We start from the raw sequence: 18,024 nt of genomic DNA on the forward strand, positions 1-18,024 counted from the left end.
GACGTCAGTACCTCCACTAGCTGTATACCTCACATTCTCTCCACAGATCCCAAGGAGACGTCAGTACCTCCACTAGCTGCATACCTCACATTCTCTCCACAGATCCCAAGGAGACGTCAGTACCTCCACTAGCTGTATACCTCACATTCTCTCCACAGATCCCAAGGAGACGTCAGTACCTCCACTAGCTGTATACCTCACATTCTCTCCACAGATCCCAAGGAGACGTCAGTACCTCCACTAGCTGTATACCTCACATTCTCTCCACAGATCCCAAGGAGACGTCAGTACCTCCACTAGCTGCATACCTCACATTCTCTCCACAGATCCCAAGGAGACGTCAGTACCTCCACTAGCTGTATACCTCACATTCTCTCCACAGATCCCAAGGAGACGTCAGTACCTCCACTAGCTGTATACCTCACATTCTCTCCACAGATCCCAAGGAGACGTCAGTACCTCCACTAGCTGTATACCTCACATTCTCTCCACAGATCCCAAGGAGACGTCAGTACCTCCACTAGCTGTATACCTCACATTCTCTCCACAGATCCCAAGGAGACGTCAGTACCTCCACTAGCTGCATACCTCACATTCTCTCCACAGATCCCAAGGAGACGTCAGTACCTCCACTAGCTGTATACCTCACATTCTCTCCACAGATCCCAAGGAGACGTCAGTACCTCCACTAGCTGCATACCTCACATTCTCTCCACAGATCTCAAGAAGACGTCAGTACCTCCACTAGCTGTATACCTCACATTCTCTCCACAGATCCCAAGGAGACGTCAGTACCTCCACTAGCTGTATACCTCACATTCTCTCCACAGATCCCAAGGAGACGTCAGTACCTCCACTAGCTGTATACCTCACATTCTCTCCACAGATCCCAAGGAGACGTCAGTACCTCCACTAGCTGTATACCTCATATTCTCTCCACAGATCCCAAGGAGACGTCAGTACCTCCACTAGCTGTATACCTCACATTCTCTCCACAGATCCCAAGGAGACGTCAGTACCTCCACTAGCTGTATACCTCACATTCTCTCCACAGATCCCAAGGAGACGTCAGTACCTCCACTAGCTGTATACCTCACATTCTCTCCACAGATCCCAAGGAGACGTCAGTACCTCCACTAGCTGTATACCTCACATTCTCTCCACAGATCCCAAGGAGACGTCAGTACCTCCACTAGCTGTATACCTCACATTCTCTCCACAGATCCCAAGGAGACGTCAGTACCTCCACTAGCTGCATACCTCACATTCTCTCCACAGATCCCAAGGAGACGTCAGTACCTCCACTAGCTGTATACCTCACATTCTCTCCACAGATCCCAAGGAGACGTCAGTACCTCCACTAGCTGTATACCTCACATTCTCTCCACAGATCCCAAGGAGACGTCAGTACCTGCACCTAGCAGTATACCTCACATTCTCTCCACAGATCCCAAGGAGACGTCAGTACCTCCACTAGCTGTATACCTCACATTCTCTCCACAGATCCCAAGGAGACGTCAGTACCTCCACTAGCTGTATACCTCACATTCTCTCCACAGATCCCAAGGAGACGTCAGTACCTCCACTAGCTGTATACCTCACATTCTCTCCACAGATCCCAAGGAGACGTCAGTACCTCCACTAGCTGTATACCTCACATTCTCTCCACAGATCCCAAGGAGACGTCAGTACCTCCACTAGCTGTATACCTCACATTCTCTCCACAGATCCCAAGGAGACGTCAGTACCTCCACTAGCTGTATACCTCACATTCTCTCCACAGATCCCAAGGAGACGTCAGTACCTCCACTAGCTGTATACCTCACATTCTCTCCACAGATCCCAAGGAGACGTCAGTACCTCCACTAGCTGTATACCTCACATTCTCTCCACAGATCCCAAGGAGACGTCAGTACCTCCACTAGCTGCATACCTCACATTCTCTCCACAGATCCCAAGGAGACGTCAGTACCTCCACTAGCTGTATACCTCACATTCTCTCCACAGATCCCAAGGAGACGTCAGTACCTCCACTAGCTGTATACCTCACATTCTCTCCACAGATCCCAAGGAGACGTCAGTACCTGCACCTAGCAGTATACCTCACATTCTCTCCACAGATCCCAAGGAGACGTCAGTACCTCCACTAGCTGTATACCTCACATTCTCTCCACAGATCCCAAGGAGACGTCAGTACCTCCACCGGCACCCAGCATGGTACCTGTGGTAGTGGGATCAGCTGTAGCGGTCGTACTCGCTGGCATCGTCCTCGCCTGCTGTGTACTCAAACGATGCCCAGTTATCGGAGGACTAAGTGTCGCTTATTCCAAAGGTACCATTAACCTTTACATTTAAAGACTAAGCAGTCTTATAAACCTTTAAAATATAAAGTCAACTTTATATACAGTCAACTCTCTTATAAATATATATATATATATATATATATATATATATATATATATATATATATATATATATATATATATATATATATATATATATATATGTATGTATATGTATATATATGTATTATATATATACATATATATATGTATATATATATATATATATATATATATATATATATATATATATATATATATATATATATATATATATATATATATATACAGAGAGAGAGAGAGAGAGAGAGAGAGAGAGAGAGAGAGAGAGAGAGAGAGAGAGAGAGAGAGAGAGAGAGAGAGAGAGAGAGAGAGAGAGAGGAGAGAGAGAGAGAGAAAGAGAGAGAGAGAGAGAGAGAGAGAGAGAGAGAGAGAGAGAGAGAGAGAGAGAGAGAGAGAGAGAGAGAGAGAGAGAGAGAGAGAGATAAACATTTAACTCAGTATTATGTCTCACTTGCAGTGAACCAGATGGTAAAGCTGGGAGAGCCCCAGGTGGCACTGCTGGCCTGGTCACCCTATGGACCTCACGGGGCAGAATTTGTACCTATCATCTCAGCCTTCAAGAAAATTCTCAAGTCATACTCCAGATGCCAGGTACTGTAACGAAGACAAATTCTGATTCGTCTCCTGTCATGGATATTTATAGTGTGTTATATGTGGGTAGTACTATATCATTATTATTATTATTATTACTATTATTATTATTATTATTATTATTATTATTATTATTATTATTATTATTATTATTAGGTGTATGATTATCTTGATCTTCTGTCTCTACCTGGAGAACACCTGCAACACCTGCTAGTATCACCCACCTCTTGGATTGATGCCCTCTTAGCTGATACCACTGTCAAGGTATGGTATATTGGTACCACCGTCTAGATATGGTATACAGACTCTTTAGCTACTGCCTTGTACTCTGTCAGTACCAGTGATAATGTATCCTGGTACTCTAACGACTGCATGAAAGTACTCTTCTGCGTGTTAGTAAGTACCAGCATTACGGTATCCCAGGTACCTCTTTTAGCTAACACCAATGGGATCCCTTCAACTGATACCAATAGGAAGATATCCTGATAGGATTTCATCTGATACCTATGTAAAGGTACACTGTCATCGCTTTAGTTGATACCAGTATGAAAATACCAGGGTACTCAAGATACCAATGTAAAACAAGTCATTCTGGTAACTTTTTTAGCACCATAGTGACAGAAAGAAAAAAAACGAGACTTTCATGCTGGCTTATTAGCCCAGAGGGTTAATAAGCCAGGATAACCAGAGAAAGCCAAGAAATGTGGCTTATTTCAGTTGAGGGACATTAGGTCTTGTCGCCCAGGATGCCACCCACACCAGGCAACTAACATCTGAGAGCCTATGTACCGCGAGGTGATCATGTAAAGTGCCGTGTGTACACACATCTGTCCACTAACACACAAGTGCCAAGTGTAGAGAGATTAAAAAAGCGTCTTATCCTGCCCAGGATGCCACATATACCATTCTGTTTTTTTAATACAGTGGTCGTCTTCCACCCGAGGTAGGGTGACCTGGAAAAGAGGAAGAACTTTCACTATTATTCATCCAATCACTGTCTTGCCAGAGGCGTGCTAAGATAACAGTTTAGATGACTCCGAACTGCAGCATCCTCAGAGTGCAGGTACTGTACTTCCCACCTCCAGCACTGTAACATCCTCACTCATCCTTCAGAGTGCAGGTACTGTACTTCCCACCTCCAGCACTGTAACATTCTCACTCATCCTTCAGAGTACAGGTACTGTACTTCCCACCTCCAGCACTGTAACATCCTCACTCATCCTTCAGAGTACAGGTACTGTACTTCCCACCTCCAGCACTGTAACATCCTCACTCATCCTTCAGAGTACAGGTACTGTACTTCCCACCTCCAGCACTGTAACATCCTCACTCATCCTTCAGAGTACAGGTACTGTACTTCCCACCTCCAGCACTGTAACATCCTCACTCATCCTTCAGAGTGCAGGTACTGTACTTCCCACCTCCAGGACTGTAACATCCTCACTCATCCTTCAGAGTACAGGTACTGTACTTCCCACCTCCAGCACTGTAACATCCTCACTCATCCTTCAGAGTACAGGTACTGTACTTCCCACCTCCAGCACTGTAACATCCTCTCTCATCCTTCAGAGTACAGGTACTGTACTTCCCACCTCCAGCACTGTAACATCCTCACTCATCCTTCAGAGTGCTGGTACTGTACTTCCCACCTCCAGCACTGTAACATTCTCACTCATCCTTCAGAGTACAGGTACTGTACTTCCCACCTCCAGCACTGTAACATCCTCACTCATCCTTCAGAGTACAGGTACTGTACTTCCCACCTCCAGCACTGTAACATCCTCACTCATCCTTCAGAGTGCAGGTACTGTACTTCCCACCTCCAGGACTGTAACATCCTCACTCATCCTTCAGAGTACAGGTACTGTACTTCCCACCTCCAGCACTGTAACATCCTCACTCATCCTTCAGAGTACAGGTACTGTACTTCCCACCTCCAGCACTGTAACATCCTCTCTCATCCTTCAGAGTACAGGTACTGTACTTCCCACCTCCAGCACTGTAACATCCTCACTCATCCTTCAGAGTGCTGGTACTGTACTTCCCACCTCCAGCACTGTAACATTCTCACTCATCCTTCAGAGTACAGGTACTGTACTTCCCACCTCCAGCACTGTAACATCCTCACTCATCCTTCAGAGTACAGGTACTGTACTTCCCACCTCCAGCACTGTAACATCCTCACTCATCCTTCAGAGTGCAGGTACTGTACTTCCCACCTCCAGCACTGTAACATCCTCACTCATCCTTCAGAGTACAGGTACTGTACTTCCCACCTCCAGCACTGTAACATCCTCACTCATCCTTCAGAGTGCAGGTACTGTACTTCCCACCTCCAGCACTGTAACATCCTCACTCATCCTTCAGAGTACAGGTACTGTACTTCCCACCTCCAGCACTGTAACATCCTCACTCATCCTTCAGAGTACAGGTACTGTACTTCCCACCTCCAGCACTGTAACATCCTCACTCATCCTTCAGAGTACAGGTACTGTACTTCCCACCTCCAGCACTGTAACATCCTCACTCATCCTTCAGAGTACAGGTACTGTACTTCCCACCTCCAGCACTGTAACATTCTCACTCATCCTTCAGAGTACAGGTACTGTACTTCCCACCTCCAGCACTGTAACATCCTCACTCATCCTTCAGAGTGCAGGTACTGTACTTCCCACCTCCAGGACTGTAACATCCTCACTCATCCTTCAGAGTACAGGTACTGTACTTCCCACCTCCAGGACTGTAACATCCTCACTCATCCTTCAGAGTGCAGGTACTGTACTTCCCACCTCCAGGACTGTAACATCCTCACTCATCCTTCAGAGTACAGGTACTGTACTTCCCACCTCCAGGACTGTAACATCCTCACTCATCCTTCAGAGTGCTGGTACTGTACTTCCCACCTCCAGGAGTGTAACATCCTCACTCATCCTTCAGAGTGCTGGTACTGTACTTCCCACCTCCAGGAGTGTAACATCCTCACTCATCCTTCAGAGTACAGGTACTGTACTTCCCACCTCCAGTACTGTAACATCCTCACTCATCCTTCAGGGTGCTGGTACTGTACTTCCCACCTCCAGGACTGTAACATCCTCACTCATCCTTCAGAGTACAGGTACTGTACTTCCCACCTCCAGCACTGTAACATCCTCACTCATCCTTCAGAGTGCAGGTACTGTACTTCCCACCTCCAGCACTGTAACATCCTCACTCATCCTTCAGGGTGCTGGTACTGTACTTCCCACCTCCAGCACTGTAACATCCTCACTCATCCTTCAGAGTGCTGGTACTGTACTTCCCACCTCCAGGACTGTAACATCCTCACTCATCCTTCAGAGTGCTGGCACTGTACTTCCCACCTCCAGGACTGTAACATCCTCACTCATCCTTCAGAGTGCTGGCACTGTACTTCCCACCTCCAGCACTGTAACATCCTCACTCATCCTTCAGAGTACAGGTACTGTACTTCCCACCTCCAGGACTGTAACATCCTCACTCATCCTTCAGAGTGCTGGCACTGTACTTCCCACCTCCAGGACTGTAACATCCTCACTCATCCTTCAGAGTACAGGTACTGTACTTCCCACCTCCAGGACTGTAACATCCTCACTCATCCTTCAGAGTGCAGGTACTGTACTTCCCACCTCCAGGACTGTAACATCCTCCCTCATCCTTCAGAGTACAGGTACTGTACTTCCCACCTCCAGGACTGTAACATCCTCCCTCATCCTTCAGAGTACAGGTACTGTACTTCCCACCTCCAGGACTGTAACATCCTCACTCATCCTTCAGAGTGCTGGTACTGTACTTCCCACCTCCAGGACTGTAACATCCTCACTCATCCGTCAGAGTGCTGGTACTGTACTTCCCACCTCCAGCACTGTAACATCCTCACTCATCCTTCAGAGTACAGGTACTGTACTTCCCACCTCCAGCACTGTAACATCCTCACTCATCCTTCAGAGTACAGGCACTGTACTTGCGACCTCCAGGACTCAAGTCCTGGTTATTCTCCAGGTAAAATGAAGGATAACCAACCTAATCACAATAACAGAAATTCGGAAAATAAAGCCGACCTGTATATTTCGACCCCAGCTGTAGTCCTCTTCGGAAAATACAATATTTGAGATGAACATGAGAACATAAGAATGGAGGAACACTGCAGAAGGCCTACTGGCTCATACAAGGACATGAGGGCATGTTTATGTTAAGAGAAAGGATAAGCACCTCAGATGAAGGCAATGTCATATCAAACGTCATGTCAGTAATGAAGATGAGTGTGGAACATCATGACAGAAATGTAAGTGAGTGTAATGAACTCTTGGGTAACTTATAGAGGCGAAATGTGCATAAACAAGTGCATAAACAGTTGAGTATGATTTGACCAATATGGGTCAGTAGACCTTCTGCAGTGCTCCCTGGAAGTGCATAAACAGTTGAGTATGATTTGACCAATATGGGTCAGTAGACCTTCTGCAGTGCTCCCTGGAAGTGCATAAACAGTTGAGTATGATTTGACCAATATGGGTCAGTAGACCTTCTGCAGTGCTCCCTGGAAGTGCATAAACAGTTGAGTATGATTTGACCAATATGGGTCAGTAGACCTTCTGCAGTGCTCCCTGGAAGTGCATAAACAGTTGAGTATGATTTGACCAATATGGGTCAGTAGACCTTCTGCAGTGCTCCCTGGAAGTGCATAAACAGTTGAGTATGATTTGACCAATATGGGTCAGTAGACCTTCTGCAGTGTGTAACTACACTTTGATGTGTGTGTTAGTGTGTCAGCAGGAATCTTACTTATTAACTTGATGTAACTAGCGTAAAGTAACTTCATCGGAAGATTCAGTGACTTTACGGAAGATTCAGTGGCTTTATGGAAGATTCAGTGGCTTTATGGAAGATTCAGTGGCTTTATGGAAGATTCAGTGGCTTTATGGAAGATTCAGTGGCTTTATGGAAGATTCAGTGGCTTTATGGAAGATTCAGTGACTTTATGGAAGATTCAGTGGCTTTATGGAAGATTCAGTGGCTTTATGGAAGATTCAGTGGCTTTATGGAAGATTCAGTGGCTTTATGGAAGATTCAGTGGCTTTATGGAAGATTCAGTGGCTTTATGGAAGATTCAGTGGCTTTATGGAAGATTCAGTGGCTTTATGGAAGATTCAGTGGCTTTATGGAAGATTCAGTGGCTTTATGGAAGATTCAGTGACTTTATGGAAGATTCAGTGGCTTTATGGAAGATTCAGTGGCTTTATGGAAGATTCAGTGGCTTTATGGAAGATTCAGTGGCTTTATGGAAGATTCAGTGACTTTATGGAAGATTCAGTGGCTTTATGGAAGATTCAGTGGCTTTATGGAAGATTCAGTGGCTTTATGGAAGATTCAGTGGCTTTATGGAAGATTCAGTGACTTTATGGAAGATTCAGTGGCTTTATGGAAGATTCAGTGGCTTTATGGAAGATTCAGTGACTTTATGGAAGATTCAGTGACTTTATGGAAGATTCAGTGGCTTTATGGAAGATTCAGTGACTTTTACATATTGCAATTTATAGATACTACACTTACAGATCATACGTTCACAACTGCTACACTTACAGATCATACGTTCACAACTGCCACACTTACAGATCATACGTTCACAACTGCTACACTTACAGATCATACGTTCACAACTGCTACACTTACAGATCATACGTTCACAACTACACTTACAGATCATACGTTCACAACTGCTACACTTATAGATCATACGTTCACAACTGCTACACTTACAGATCATACGTTCACAACTGCTACACTTACAGATCATACGTTCACAATTGCTACACTTACAGATCATACGTTCACAACTGCTACACTTACAGATCATACGTTCACAACTGCTACACTTACAGATCATACGTTCACAACTGCTACACTTACAGATCATACGTTCACAACTGCTACACTTACAGATCATACGTTCACAACTGCTACACTTACAGATCATACGTTCACAACTGCTACACTTACAGATCATACGTTCACAACTGCTACACTTACAGATCATACGTTCACAACTGCTACACTTACAGATCATACGTTCACAACTGCTACACTTACAGATCATACGTTCATAACTGCTACACTTACAGATCATACGTTCACAACTGCTACACTTACAGATCATACGTTCACAACTGCTACACTTACAGATCATACGTTCACAACTGCTACACTTACAGATCATACGTTCACAACTGCTGCACTTACAGATCATACGTTCACAACTGCTACACTTACAGATCATACGTTCACAACTGCTGCACTTACAGATCATACGTTCACAACTGCTACACTTACAGATCATACGTTCACAACTGCTACACTTACAGATCATACGTTCACAACTGCTACACTTACAGATCATACGTTCACAACTGCTACACTTACAGATCATACGTTCACAACTGCTACACTTACATATCATACGTTCACAACTGCTACACTTACAGATCATACGTTCACAACTGCTACACTTACAGATCATACGTTCACAACTGCTACACTTACAGATCATACGTTCACAACTGCTACACTTACAGATCATACGTTCACAACTGCTACACTTACAGATCATACGTTCACAACTGCTACACTTACAGATCATACGTTCACAACTGCTACACTTACAGATCATACGTTCACAACTGCTACACTTACAGATCATACGTTCACAACTGCTACACTTACAGATCATACGTTCACAACTGCTACACTTACAGATCATACGTTCACAACTGCTGCACTTACAGATCATACGTTCACAACTGCTACACTTACAGATCATACGTTCACAACTGCTGCACTTACAGATCATACGTTCACAACTGCTACACTTACAGATCATACGTTCACAACTGCTACACTTACAGATCATACGTTCACAACTGCTACACTTACAGATCATACGTTCACAACTGCTGCACTTACAGATCATACGTTCACAACTGCTACACTTACAGATCATACGTTCACAACTTCTGCACTTACAGATCATACGTTCACAACTGCTACACTTACAGATCATACGTTCACAACTGCTACACTTACAGATCATACGTTCACAACTGCTACACTTACAGATCATACGTTCACAACTGCTACACTTACAGATCATACGTTCACAACTGCTACACTTACAGATCATACGTTCACAACTGCTACACTTACAGATCATACGTTCACAACTGCTACACTTACAGATCATACGTTCACAACTGCTACACTTACAGATCATACGTCCACAACTGCTGCACTTACAGATCATACGTTCACAACTGCTACACTTACAGATCATACGTTCACAACTGCTACACTTACAGATCATACGTTCACAACTGCTACACTTACAGATCATACGTTCACAACTGCTGCACTTACAGATCATACGTTCACAACTGCTACACTTACAGATCATACGTTCACAACTGCTACACTTACAGATCATACGTTCACAACTGCTACACTTACAGATCATACGTTCACAACTGCTACACTTACAGATCCTACGTTCACAACTGCTACACTTACAGATCATACGTTCACAACTGCTACACTTACAGATCATACGTTCACAACTGCTACACTTACAGATCATACGTTCACAACTGCTGCACTTACATATCATACGTTCACAACTGCTACACTTACAGATCATACGTTCACAACTGCTACACTTACAGATCATACGTTCACAACTGCTACACTTACAGATCATACGTTCACAACTGCTACACTTACAGATCATACGTTCACAACTGCTACACTTACAGATCATACGTTCACAACTGCTACACTTACAGATCATACGTTCACAACTGCTACACTTACAGATCATACGTTCACAACTGCTACACTTACAGATCCTACGTTCACAACTGCTACACTTACAGATCATACGTTCACAACTGCTACACTTACAGATCATACGTTCACAACTGCTACACTTACAGATCATACGTTCACAACTGCTGCACTTACATATCATACGTTCACAACTGCTACACTTACAGATCATACGTTCACAACTGCTACACTTACAGATCATACGTTCACAACTGCTACACTTACAGATCATACGTTCACAACTGCTACACTTACAGATCATACGTTCACAACTGCTACACTTACAGATCATACGTTCACAACTGCTACACTTACAGATCATACGTTCACAACTGCTACACTTACAGATCATACGTTCACAACTGCTACACTTACAGATCATACGTTCACAACTGCTACACTTACAGATCATACGTTCACAACTGCTACACTTACAGATCATACGTTCACAACTGCTACACTTACAGATCATACGTTCACAACTGCTACACTTACAGATCATACGTTCACAACTGCTACACTTACAGATCATACGTTCACAACTGCTACACTTACAGATCATACGTTCACAACTGCTACACTTACAGATCATACGTTCACAACTGCTACACTTACAGATCATACGTTCACAACTGCTACACTTACAGATCATACGTTCACAACTGCTTCACTTACAGATCATACGTTCACAACTGCTGCACTTACAGATCATACGTTCACAACTGCTACACTTACAGATCATACGTTCACAACTGCTACACTTACAGATCATACGTTCACAACTGCTGCACTTACAGATCATACGTTCACAACTGCTGCACTTACAGATCATACGTTCACAACTGCTACACTTACAGATCATACGTTCACAACTGCTACACTTACAGATCATACGTTCACAACTGCTACACTTACAGATCATACTTTCACAACTGCTACACTTACAGATCATACGTTCACAACTGCTACACTTACAGATCATACGTTCACAACTGCTACACTTACAGATCATACGTTCACAACTGCTACACTTACAGATCATACGTTCACAACTGCTACACTTACAGATCATACGTTCACAACTGCTACACTTACAGATCATACGTTCACAACTGCTACACTTACAGATCATACGTTCACAACTGCTACACTTACAGATCATACGTTCACAACTGCTACACTTACAGATCATACGTTCACAACTGCTACACTTACAGATCATACGTTCACAACTGCTACACTTACAGATCATACGTTCACAACTGCTGCACTTACAGATCATACGTTCACAACTGCCACACTTACAGATCATACGTTCACAACTGCTACACTTACAGATCATACGTTCACAACTGCTACACTTACAGATCATACGTTCACAACTGCTGCACTTACAGATCATACGTTCACAACTGCTACACTTACAGATCATACGTTCACAACTGCTACACTTACAGATCATACGTTCACAACTGCTACACTTACAGATCATACGTTCACACCTGCTACACTTACAGATCATACGTTCACAACTGCCACACTTACAGATCATACGTTCACAACTGCTACACTTACAGATCATACGTTCACAACTGCTACACTTACAGATCATACGTTCACAACTGCTACACTTACAGATCATACGTTCACAACTGCTACACTTACAGATCATACGTTCACAACTGCTACACTTACAGATCATACTTTCACAACTGCTACACTTACAGATCATACGTTCACAACTGCTACACTTACAGATCATACGTTCACAACTGCTACACTTACAGATCATACGTTCACAACTGCTACACTTACAGATCATACGTTCACAACTGCTACACTTACAGATCATTCTGGTGGGAAATGAAGGCTCAAAACTTCGCCAAGCTGAGGGAATGTTACCAGCCATGGACCACAAGCACACACACTTCCCCGGCCAGAGTAATCCACACGACAGTATGCTCTTCCCTTACTTGTTGCGGAGACTCCAAGACTCTCCTCATCTTGCAGGAGACTACTCCAGAATCTTCCATGTCAGGTGAACTTAAGTTTATAAAGGGGAAGGAGAGATATTAATAACGATATATTATATTTTTTATGTACGGGTGCCATGATATATGGAAATTATCTCAAGGGTAAAAAGTTGAGAAACGGGAGTCTAGACTCTGGAGTCTAGACTCTAGAGTCTAGACTCTAGAGTCTAGACTCTAGAGTCTAGACTAGAGTCTAGGCTAACCCAGGCATCTAATAGAAAGGGTTAGCCTAGACGGTAGCGCGCCGGACCGTCAATTCACGAGCCGAGGTTCAAGTCCCCCCCGTCCACCCTTCTGTTTATGCATCGACAGGCTATTTTTTGCAAATTAATTTGAGTTAATATAATTTAATATTTAGAACATGTGGGTAACATGAAGATGATTAATTTCAATAATACAGAGAAAATGAACGATAATGCGGTGGAAGATGTATGGAAAGGTATATTTCATATTTGTGCGTTTAGCTCACAATCAAAAGACCCGTCGTTAATCCTGGGGAAGGGTGAGACATACAGGCTACCTAACACCTACTGCCACTGTTTACGTAGCAGTAAACAGATGTCTGGGTGTCTGTCAGCTGTTGTGATGTGTTTACCTTACTCGGGTTATACTCTATAATGGTAACAATTCAAACACTTGTATGAATGGAGATTCGTCTGTAAAAACTTGCATTTGTGGTCACAGTGGTGGCCTATGCTAACCTTCCTATGGTGTAGAAATATACATAGTTGGACGAATCTTATTGTGGCTAGCTGGTCCAGTGGCTAACGCGACGGTCTGGAGTTTTGAGACTCTCTGATCGCGGGTTCAAATCCCGCCCGTGGTATGGTTTGTTTGCAATCGTGTCATTACGATTTCGTGAGTCATATTATTATTATTATAATCAAGGGGGTAGCGCTAAACCCGGAGGATTATACAGCACCTGGGGGGGGGATGTGGAAGGCATTCAGGCTTAATTCGGGGAACTGGAGCACAGATCCAATTCCCTAAATCAAGAGCCCCTCACCAACATCAAGGAACCTTCCTTGAGGGGTCGTGAGTCATAAATGGTCCAGAAAACAAGTTGATGATTGAGACACTTGTGCAGCACTTCCAGTGTCTGGATATAAGAAATATTATGCTAGCCAGTAGCTTCCATGGTCCAAAACAGAGAAAAATGAAAAAAAAGGGGGATTTTTTTTTAAAAGTCGATAAGATAAGATAAGATAAGATAAGATTTCGTTCGGGTTTTTAACCCCGGGGGGTTAGCCACCCAGGATAACCCAAGAAAGTCAGTGCGTCATCGAGGACTGTCTAACTTATTTCCATTGTGGTCCTTAATCTTGTCCCCCAGGATGCCACCCACACCAGTCCACTAACACCCAGGTACCTATTTGCTGCTAGGTGAACAGGACAACAGGTGTAAGGAAACGTGTCAAATGTTTCCACCCGCCGGGAATCGAACCCGGGCCCTCCGTGTGTGAAGCGGGAGCTTTAGCCACCAGACCACCGGGTTACTTAAACAAAGTTAACTTTTCTTACCCCTTCAGGGAATTACGGGCAGTAGAAATAACAAATAAATAATTTATTACTGTATTTCTGTAAGTGATAGACACTGTATTCCTGTACCATTTACTGCTATATTACTGTATTTTTTTTAATTATTGCTTCTTATTACTATCTTTAAGATGATTTTGTTTTATTGCCTTTATCATTATCTTCCAGATTTCCTTTTCTCATTGCATTTATCACTATCCATTTGTGGCAACGTTTTGCTCTCCAGGGCTTTGACAGGTTGGTAATAATGACAAATCTGGAGAGCGAAACGCTACCAAAATAAAATATCACATTAGTTGTATCTGTGTTCTGTTACCTGAACTATTGTCAGTAATTCTACCATTATTACTGTTACTATTCTTGAAGAATCTACCATAAATAACAAAAAGGCACAATACCGTGACTGGAACGATACACAAATAACCCGCACATAAAAGAGAGAAGCTTACGACGACGTTACGGTCCGACTCGGACCATTTACAAAGTCACACTAACCAGAAGTGGAGCAGGACGGCTATATATAGGCAGGAAGAGGTAGTGGTAGTAGTAGTAGTAGTACAAGAATGGTATATAATACCGACAAGATGAAATTAAGACACATCTACCATTATTACTATTCTTGCAGATTTTCTGATGTGAGTGACGCTACGGCCGAGCTGGACGGTATTGTGTCCTGGACCAGGTATCGTCTGCCAGAACATCTAAGGAAACTCACTCTCTCCTTGCATGGGTAAAAATATGTCTCCAATGAACATATTCTAGATATCTTTCTCATCGTAGGCAAATATAATTGATTCTTTCACATTCTGTAGGTCAGTGGTTAATATTTGTTTGATTCACGAAACCGTAATAACACGACTGCAAACAAATTGTTGAAAATTAGATACATATGCAACATCTGGGTATCTTTATTGTAGACGTTTCGCCCTCCAGTGGCTTTATCAATACAGATTCTAGGACATAATTTGAAGACAGTAGAACTGTATACAAAAGATGAGGTAATCAGTCCCTCAGTCTTGGAGTTGGTGTGAAGAGCACCGTAGTCGTGAAGATTCTGGAGCACAGGCAAGAAGGCTGGTGCTATTTACTAGCGTCACGTGAAAAGGGAGGAGTAGCAGACGAAGGCATTGTCACTGGTAGGTTGGATTCCCCAGTGGAAGTAGGTCGTTCCCAAGGGACGGGTTAGTAGAAGTGAAGAATGTTGTGGAGACGTCCTCTGAACCACTACTAACCCGTCCCTTGGGTATGACCTTCTTCCACTGGAGAATCTCTCCTGCCAGTGACAATGTCTTCGTCTGCTACCCCTCCCTTTCCACCTGACGCTAGTATATAAGCACCAGCCTTCTTGCCTGTGCTCCAGAATCTTCACAACTACGGTAATCTTCACACCAACTCCAAGGCTGAGGGACTGATTATCTCATCTTTTATATATAGTTCTACTGTCTTCAAATTATGTTCTAAAATCTGTATTGATAAAGCCACTGGATGGCGAAACGTCTACAATAAAGATACCCAGATATTGCACATGTGTCTAATTATCATCTTGTCGGTGTTGTCTACCATTCATATTCAAATAAATAGTTGCTTATGGTTCCATATCTACCATATCTCTCACTCCAGTATGTTATGGCAGTGTGTAGGTTTGAGACGAGGCCCTCCAGTACTTTCCAGGTATATATTAACATGTATGCTAAGCAGTCAGTGTGAAATGATGAGAAATCACAGAAGTCTTTGGAAGTTCACTGTTTTTTTTCCACTGTGATTATTTTGCTTGTTGTGATATCACCTGTTTACTGTGATTTTATTGCTCCGTTATCTCTCTCTCCTCCGCTCCAGGGTTTCAAGCCTATCGACTTCATTAGTTATTAAGGCTACACATAACTTTCTCCACCAGACAGCTGTTTACAACTACTGTTAATAATGGTATAAATACCGACAAATTGATGATTCAGACACATGTGCAATAGTTGGGTATCTATTGATGCAACGTTTCGCCCACACAGTAGGCTTCTAAACCTGCTTTTTTATCTATCTCATCTCCAAAGGTCTCCTTAAACAGTCTTTTCTATATCTAACTTTGCTGATAAATAAAACACATGTGCGAAACTTAGATATTTTTATTTTCAAAACATTTCACTTAGACAGTCTTAGACAGATACAGACGTGACCAAAACTGAAGTGAGCACAAGTAGCAAAGGGGTGAAGATGACGTGGTCAGTTCACCTCTTCTGTTGTCTGCCAATTTAGGCACCTTTGTATTCACTTGAAGTAGCCTACTGTGTGGGCGAAACGTTTCGAAAATTAAGATACCTTAATCATATAAACCATTATTATAAGGATATATGCTGATATATGTATCTTTTATTTACTATTGCTGGCTGTAAGCCATTTGTCTGAAAGTCACGTCATGATAATGGGTTTTGATGTCCCGAAATGTCTAAAGTTTTGCTTGAGATGGAAATTTAGACACATGTGCAACATCAGGGTATTTTTATTGTAGACGTTTCGCTATCCAGTGACTCTATCAACAAAGATTCTAGGACTTAATTTGAAGACAGTAGGACTATGTACAAAAGATGAGGTAATCAGTCCCTCAACCTTGGAGTTGGTGTGAAGAGCACCGTAGTCGTGGAGATTCTGGAGCAGAGGCAAGAAGGCTGGTGCTTATATACTTACGTCAGGTGGATAGGAACGGGTAGCAGACGAGGGCATAGTCACTGGTAGGCGGGATTCCCCAGTGGAAGTAGGTCCTACCCAAAGGGATGTTAGTTGTAGCAGCCGTGAAGAAGGTCATGTAGAGTTGAGGGCCAATACTAAATGCGTTATCTTACTTTTAATAGCAAATTCTTGCAATTTTTTCTTGCAGAAGAACAGAAGAATGCAACATAGATGACCCGTCATCGGAAATGTTGCAAGATCTCAACAATGCACTTGCTGCCCATCCCCAAAACAGAATCCAAAATGGAAGCAGTGTGACCAAGAGCTTGTTGAACTCTGACCAGACAAGCAATGGCACTACAAACTACAGACATGTACAGTCTGCTACAACAGACTTCACGTAGGCATAAACATTGTAGTGTACAGCCAGGTAGATCACGTAAGTTTGTAGATGAATGGTTCAGAGAACCGACATGTTGATAAATTAGACACATGTGCAACTCTTGGGTATCTTTATTGAGGAAACGTTTCGCCACACAGTGGCTTCATCAGTCCATACGTAGGAGAAACTTGAAGAGTTTCAAGTTTCTCCTACATATGGACTGATGAAGCCACTGTGTGGCGAAACGTTTCCTCAATAAAGATACCCAAGAGTTGCACATGTGTCTAATAGATCACGTAAGTATTGATATATGCAAACCAGGCATGTACTGGTGTTGTGAACTCCAGTCAAGTACAAACTTTAACCACAGACTTAGTAGGTATACAGACAGGTAGACCTTCTCTATTGTTACTTACAGCCAGGTGGGCCTACCTACTCTAGCTACAGACATCAACTGAACTAGTACACCAGTTCCCACCTAAGTAGGAATAAGAATTGTTAAAGTTAAATCTATATGGGACTGCCTGCTCTC

At 43.1% G+C, this 18,024-nt stretch overlaps 1 protein-coding gene across 2 annotated transcripts in view; it reads left to right on the top strand.

Annotated features, from left to right (window-relative positions):
• The window catches only part of LOC128698308 (uncharacterized), a 152,443-nt gene extending 134,782 nt beyond the window's left edge, over positions 1-17,661 (top strand). For both annotated transcript variants that reach the window (XM_070104493.1, XM_070104494.1), the window contains exons 10-15: positions 2,177-2,332; positions 2,863-2,996; positions 3,153-3,260; positions 12,731-12,921; positions 15,078-15,182; positions 17,319-17,661. In XM_070104493.1, coding sequence (XP_069960594.1) covers positions 2,177-2,332; positions 2,863-2,996; positions 3,153-3,260; positions 12,731-12,921; positions 15,078-15,182; positions 17,319-17,514 — 890 coding nt within the window. In that variant the 3' untranslated portion in view covers positions 17,515-17,661. The remainder of the gene's footprint in view (positions 1-2,176; positions 2,333-2,862; positions 2,997-3,152; positions 3,261-12,730; positions 12,922-15,077; positions 15,183-17,318) is intronic.
• The last annotated feature ends 363 nt before the right edge of the window (positions 17,662-18,024 follow it).

The sequence above is a fragment of the Cherax quadricarinatus genome, chromosome 92, assembly GCF_038502225.1.
Source record: "Cherax quadricarinatus isolate ZL_2023a chromosome 92, ASM3850222v1, whole genome shotgun sequence".
Lineage (NCBI taxonomy): Eukaryota > Metazoa > Arthropoda > Malacostraca > Decapoda > Parastacidae > Cherax > Cherax quadricarinatus.